Source organism: Chelon labrosus (assembly GCF_963514085.1).
Source record: "Chelon labrosus genome assembly, chromosome: 8".
NCBI classification, from domain to species: domain Eukaryota; kingdom Metazoa; phylum Chordata; class Actinopteri; order Mugiliformes; family Mugilidae; genus Chelon; species Chelon labrosus.
In genome coordinates, this window is record NC_140358.1 from 12,514,557 (window position 1) to 12,521,696 (window position 7,140).

A 7,140-nucleotide genomic window follows, 5' to 3' on the forward strand; every position below is an offset into this window, starting at 1 on the left:
GCATCACTCCCTTTATTACCCGACTTACAGCCTGTTTCATATTTTCTCCACTTGTCCCCACTAATCCTGGTGTCTAGTTTTCCCTTTATTGCTCTTCACAATAGCATTTTTTTCTCCCCCGTAATGTAACAATTTGGGCATCATTTTGTTGGTTCACCATACCTTTGTAAGTACAGGTGATTGTGGTGGTGCATTGTAGTCGGAGTGAATACATTTATAAATGGGATCTGAAGGTTTAAGCACCAGAACACTAAAAAAAAAAAAACCCAAACAGCTTTTATCTGCAATTTTGTGAAGTCATTTTTGATAAAACGGAGCAGGAGATTTATTTAAATCTCATAAACATTTTAATGCAAGTACTATGTACCACTCAAGTGTAGGCCTCGCCTTTATTTACCTGTTGTTCCTTCCCTTAAAAAACAATCAGAACAGCGTGTCTCAGAATAAGGAGACGGAAAAAAACATTCACAACACAATGAATCTTGCGTCTCACTGTGTGGCAATAATTACTTCTTTCTTTCATGTCTCTGTGGTGCATTCCTGTCCTCCTCTTATTCTAACAGACAGGATTAGTTAAGCATAAGAGGATGATCACAGGGTGACGAGAAATTTCAATGACAAGTTTGTCCCAGCTCCCTTTTTGAATTTGAAAAGTCCCGCTGGTCCCAGGTTGCAAAATTTAGTCCAACAAAGCTTGTGATGGCACCACTCACCATCACTCCAGGTCCACTTTCATCACCATCCACTCAAAATGGGTGTGATCCATTCTTTAGTTTATGTGCACTTTTTTTTTTTTTCCTCCATAGCAAAGACCAAAGTGAGTCCCACTGTCCTCATGTAGGCTTAATTTAATTTATTTATCCTCCCGGGGATAATAGAGGACGCTCAGCGACCACCGCCTGGTGTCTGCCCTCTACTCCCTCTCCTCGGCCCAGGGTTGGAGGTTCTGCAGCGCGTACAGGGAGGAGTTATGGGCGCACAGTGGATCCGAGACCGCTGATTCGCCGAGGGACTTCTGGAGGGCGGACTGCTGCAGCTGCAGGATGAGGCGATTGGCCTGCTGACGCTCCGCCTCCCTCTCCTCGGCCGTCTGTCTCCTAAGACAGGAGAGGAAAATATAACGTTTATGAATAAATAAATAAGAAAACAAACAATCAGATAAATAAATACGCAGAGAAAATGTCTCCAGAGGTGTAAAAATTCCTGTTAGCAGCATTGAACAGCAGTGCTAGAAAAAACATGCGATGCAAGGGTGTATTAGGATTGTAGTAGTTTCAAGCTTAATTGTTTTGTTATTTTTTTTATATATATATCATATTTTATATATCATCAATAAATGTTAATTTTTTGGAGCTAAAGAAAAATATTTGGGGCTGATATTTTACAAATTAAAGTGTTTATATCTAAATTAGACTTGTCTGAAGAGGAAAATAAACGCCAACACAATTATATGGAAGTTGAATTTAACTGTTATTTTATTTTATTTTATTTATTTATTTATTTTTTGCCTTTCGTGTTCATTTTTTTCTTTCTTTTCAAAATGTTTCTTATGTTTCTAAAAATGATAAAACAAGGGCAACTAGCCCTTTTTACTTACTTATTTATTTATTTATTTTACGAACAACTTAGACAAACAAATTCATCTGACTTCGTTTTAGCTTTATGTATTTTTTATATATATACCATGACCTAAGAATCTTCTCAGACGTCTCCTGTTTTGTTTCCGTGTCGACGGGGTCAATAAACAGGAAATTACGTGTCGGGGTCACCTGCTAAAGAGGAAAGTTTGATTTTGGGAAAGGGCGTCTTTAAACAGGTGTAACTCTTCCTGGAAGAAAACTATATTCCCTGGTTTTCTCGGGTAGAAATGTTTCCAAATACGGGTTCAATGTAAGACTAATTCAAATGTGACATTTCATACCAACCTCCACTTTGTCCTGCGGTTCTGAAACCAGGTTTTGACCTGTGCGTCTGTCATCTTCAGACTTTTAGCCAAAGCCGCCCGCTCGGCGCTGGCCAGGTACTTCTGCCGGTGGAAGCGTTTCTCCAGCTCGCAGATCTGAACCCTGGAGAAGGAGGTGCGGGGCTTTTTCCGTTTGGGGGGTGTCCGGTTCTGGTACGGGTGTCCTATCCGCCGCGTCACAGCGAATGGCACCAGGGCGGCTGGGAAGGAGAGACAAGGAGACGATGGTAAGCGGGACATTTGACACAGCACCAAACAGACTAATTTACTCATGTCTGTGTATGGAAAAATGATGGCCATATATCACGGATAAATCCTCTGACATCAGACCAGTATTTTTAAAGTGTAGGTCAGGTGTGAAATATGTGAACTTGTATTTATGGTGTAAGATGAGTCCGGCCAAAGTGTATAAAACTATACAGACATAAAAACAAATAAATACACGTCTGAAGTTATTTGGACAGATAATCTCCACACAGAGGGCAGCAGGCCTTTTGACCTAGCCTATTTATTGAACACCATATATATATATATATATATATGTGTGTATTGTATTGAAGGCCTTGGACTTCGGGGCTGCCTGTGTGATTAAATGTTTAATTCATCTTTAAACAGGTTCATCTACACCTCTGTTAAATACAGACAAATTGTTTTTCAGTCTTGCTTATTTCATGAAAGATTGTTTCACTGTTCTATAATTTATTAAGTAAAACGTTTTTATAGCCTAATACTCATCTAATACTTAATCATCTCCAATTCAGTCAGTTAATAATATTTAGTTACTTTTCACCATGCCAGTAAATTGCACTAAAAACATGTGGTTTTTGGTTTGACATAATAAAAGTGTCTGTGTGATTATACTTGTTCTGGTCTGGGTGCAGAATTAAATGTTGGGAAAAAAAAAATCTGAATTAAAATCTTAAACGCGTAAACATTGTGTTATCCGTAAACTTAGGAATATATTTAAAACTGAAGAATTGTATGCTGTTGTACATTTTCTTCCGCTTAGAGCCATTTTAAATAATTTACGAGAAAACATTTTCAGATGGCTGTAAACAGCCTTCACAAATATTTGGCGCAGGTGTTAGTTTTCTAATGGTTCCGCTGTAGTTACTTCCGTTTTAAACATGATAAAATATTAATGAGGAGAACCCAGAACAGCTGGCCTACCTGATATTCTGTCCTTAGCGAACCTGTTTCCTATCCAGGGGAAGCACAGTCCTCCAAACCCAGGGACAGCGCTCTGAACTGGGGCCGGGGGTCCCGGGGCTGTCATGGGTCTGTGGGCAGGAACTCGAATCACTCCCCGGCTTCCCAGACTCCTGCTCTCTCCGTAAGAACCTGAAGCCTCCACCGGAGGCATTATACCGGAGAGGGAGATAGACAGCGCGGTGTATGAAGGCGCGCTGGCCCCGGTCGGGCTTCCTAAACTGTAATAGCCGTCCCCGTTGCTTAAATCGGATCCACTTTGTCTTCCAGCCGTGCGTCCGTTCTCTGGCTCCGTACCGGCTCCCAGAATCTGGTCGATGCCGAAGCTGATGGGCTCGTGATGGGCCGGTTTTGGAGGAGGGCTCGGCGCGCTTGGTGCTTGCTCCATCCCTCGCTCTGTCGCAAAACGGACGAGAAAACTGAAACACTATGTTTTCAAGGGGATTAAATGGAGGGTCAAACTGTATCAAAAGTCGTCATCAGAAGTGTCTCCATCGCTGTCCAGCCGTATCCTCAGAATCCAGCGTGTCCTTCTTGTCTCAGGCCTCTTTCAGAGGACTGGGTCCTCTCTACAAGCTGTGCTGAAAGTTTGATGGGCGTTTGGAGAGATGTGACGCTCTGTCCTCCTCTCAGCGCGTCAAAATGCTCCGTCTAGCAGCTCCGTCCTCCTCCATCCGTCTCCACCTTTCATTGGCTGGCACAGAAGTGACTGATTGAATGTCAGTGGGGTTATAGGCCCGCGATTTGGCACAATAATCAAGACTCCCCATAACCACGGGCGTCAGTGTGTTATATGGTAAGATTATGGTATCTTCATGCCGTATGAGTGAGTCAGTATTTCATTTGGAGTTTCTTGTAATTCTAATGGAGAGCACGGAGCACACCATAACTCCACATGAAAATGTATATGACATATCGAAAAAATTGGGAGACGGTGAGATTCACTGCTGTTTGGCGACGGGTTTTATCATTTCAGCCGAATGACGTTTTGTCAGTCATCTGTCAGAGTTACAGCTTATATGCATTGAGAATAAGCAGGCTTATAACTTTTATTTCAAATGATAACAGATGGAAACAACTTTGTACACATCTCAGAGTGCGACGATTTGATTCTCAGTTCTTTCCGGCGAGACACAAACTGCGCATCATTTGTCCTTTTGCTGTCTCTTTCACCTCTTCAGTCTGCATCAGTTTGATACATGTTAGAGGTGCATTAATAGAAGTTCACGCGAAGACTGGTTGGCAGCTATTAGGAGGTGCTTTTGAACATAAAGGCTGGTTACAGTTGGTTTAAATGAGACACCAAAAATGAAGAAATGTCAGTCTCATTATATTCCTTTACATTTTAATCCTTCATTTCGTCTGTGTCCTATAATCAAATGCGTGAGTTATTATTATTTTTATAGACTGTGCATTTGATATTCATTAGCCTGGTGACATTTAGTGTCCAACTGGCTAAAATATAAAAACAAATACATTCATTTCTAATGCACCTCATTTAAAATCTTTACCTCTGGATTTGTATTCAAACCCAGAGCAATCCTTATCACGCGTTGGACGTTTATGGATATTTAAGATTGTGCTGGTTTAATATTTAATTGTGGCAAAAATAAAGTCAAAACAGTAGCGTAATAATTTATTTAATCAATTTTCTTTGAACAGTTCAATAACATGAGGTTATGGAAGCATTAAAACTCTACAAATCCGTCTCAGTAGCAGTCCTGTGCGTAATTACGCACAGCTGATTCATGACACCCATCACCTAGCTCTTTAAAATAAAAAGACAGCAGCCTTATTGAACATTGGCAGAATCACCAGCACCTATTGAGCTTGGCAAAGGATTACGTGGCCTTATTTGTTCCTGGTAGCCAGTGCCACATTAAATGACCTGACAAGGGAAAGCCACGGGCTACTTCAGATAAAGTGTCCGAGCTCTGGAAGCTGCTAACCGCTCAGATTCAATGTAACAGGCGCCCAAAGTGACCGGGTAATCTCATTTTCACTAACTTGTCTCATGGACAGACAAATACGCGTCGGGTTCGGCTGCGGCAGGTGGCTTTATAGGCTATCACATTACAGGACTTTAACAAACTACTGCCCAGCATATTCATTTACTAACAGCGCGGTTTACTTTATATTTTCTGATTTCTTTTCGATCTTTTCATTAGTCAAATTTTTTTGGAGGGCAACATTTTAATGTCTGAATTAACTTACAAAAAATAACATTAATAAAAAAATAATAATTAGTTTGAGTTCATGGAAAAAATGCTTTTAGTGTTAGTGCATTGGTGTTTTTATACTTTAACAATCGGTTATTTAAGAAACATCTTAAATGTATTTGCTACTTTTAACTGCATGGGAACTCTTACGCTGAAACAAGTTTCAGTTGTTCAGTTTTTGAGGTCTTGCGTTACCAAATCAATGGAAATGCAAAGATGCTATTGCAGGTAGCCTAATGTATATTTTAAAAAGGATGCACATCTCGCCCTTCACAATAAAGTCTTATGAAGCAATATGAGATGGGACGAGGCCCGAGGTGTTTGTTTGGCAATATGGACAGACTCTGAGTGTTGGCTGGTCCACCCTGCCATATGTGAGCTCACCGGTGGCTTTTGATGGGGGAGAATTGGTCTGTTATAGCTGTCAGCATCTCAGACATTTTTATGTTTCTCTTGGTGACATTTGCAGAAGATAATTCTCCTATGGTGAAGTTGTGCATTTAACACAACGTGTATTCAGTTTAATTTAATTCCCACTTTTTTTATGGGACCAGTCAGATAGACCACACTAACGTCTGAATGACTGCTTCCTAAAATAATAATAATAATACCAGTAATTGTTGGATTTATCCTGACTCCACTTCACCGCAGAGTGAAGGAAGTCCCCCCTTAGCCCGTACGGAGCAGAAGGGGTCCCGCTCGTTGCAGATGTTAGGTGTTAGTAATCTGGTGTAATCCGATGATTATGAGCGATTATGACACATTAGCCCTGACCTAGCGGGACACCGTCGTGACACCGGTTGTCCAAAAAACACACCGAGAGACGCCTCTGCCCTCCTCCTGTCAGCTTTTCTGAATTTATTCTTGGTGTGAACGTTTAGGACAGAGTCGGACCTTTTCATTGCTTCCTGCTTGGAGCAGAAAAAAAACCCCCTCGCAATTGATGCCAAGAGTCCATTTAAAAAGCAGCCTTGAGGTTATCTCGTTTAGACAAAAATATTTAGGTACTGCTTCCTAAAAACCTACAGCCGGCGTGCGTAATTAAGGCGCACATCAATCCTTGTTTTTTTTCCTGCTCCCCACAGGCAATATAAAAGCTGACACCCTGATTCCAAAAGTCCAAAAAGAAACGACAACAAAAGACTGAAAGAGTGCGATTTGTTTGAGAAATTACCACTTGATCTGCATAATCGGGGGTCTGGGCTGCAGCTCGGTACCCGGGGGCTGCGTTTTTATTGCGCGTCTCTTCGCCGTTATCAATTTCAGCAGCGCGCCTGACTTTTTAAAAGGGGGACGAGGCCGGCTGCTTCTGAATAATGAATGACACGCTTTTATATTGTCGCTAAAGTGCCCGTGATGTTACAATATGAAAAGGCAGCGGTAAGTAATAGTGCATTTAAAGGGGATGTAGTGTATTATTATGATGTAAAAGAGAAGGAGAGAGGCGGCGGAGAGAGGGAGATGAGTGGAGAGCGGCACCCAGAGAAAGAGAGAGATTGTTTTATTACAATAAGAGGAGATGAGTTTGCCTCGCAGCGAAATGGGGACCAGTTAATGAAACTTTACCGCAGCTAACGATTTCCCCTCCCTCGCTCTAAAAACCGCCCTTATGAAATATTTAAACTATTTAATATAGGTGGTATTAAGCTGAAAGACACTGGCATCGGCCATCTGACAACATTTACAAGGCTGTGGATTCTTTAAAGTTGGGTAAACAAAGCTTTACGGCCCTCTCTCTCTCAACCCACA

At 41.4% G+C, this 7,140-nt stretch overlaps 1 protein-coding gene across 1 annotated transcript; it reads right to left on the reverse strand.

The window, feature by feature from the left end:
• Positions 1-818: 818 nt before the first annotated feature.
• On the reverse strand, positions 819-3,606 carry tlx3a (T cell leukemia homeobox 3a). Its single transcript, XM_084549183.1, has 3 exons — positions 3,134-3,606; positions 1,926-2,163; positions 819-1,097 (listed from the first exon to the last, which is right to left on the reverse strand). Exons 1-3 carry the CDS (start codon positions 3,558-3,560, stop codon positions 914-916), a joined length of 849 nt encoding a protein of 282 aa, XP_084405309.1. The 5' UTR covers positions 3,561-3,606; the 3' UTR covers positions 819-913.
• Positions 3,607-7,140: the final 3,534 nt, after the last annotated feature.

Coding starts and splice junctions, on each gene's coding strand:
- tlx3a (XM_084549183.1), bottom strand. CDS start 3,560: ATGGAGCAAGCACCAAGCGCGCCGAGCCCTCCTCCAAAACCGGCCCAT. Junction 2,164..3,133: donor CGCTAAGGACAGAATATCAG/GTAGGCCAGCTG, acceptor TCTCCTTCCCAG/CCGCCCTGGTGCCATTCGCT. Junction 1,098..1,925: donor AACCGCAGGACAAAGTGGAG/GTTGGTATGAAA, acceptor CTCCTGTCTTAG/GAGACAGACGGCCGAGGAGA.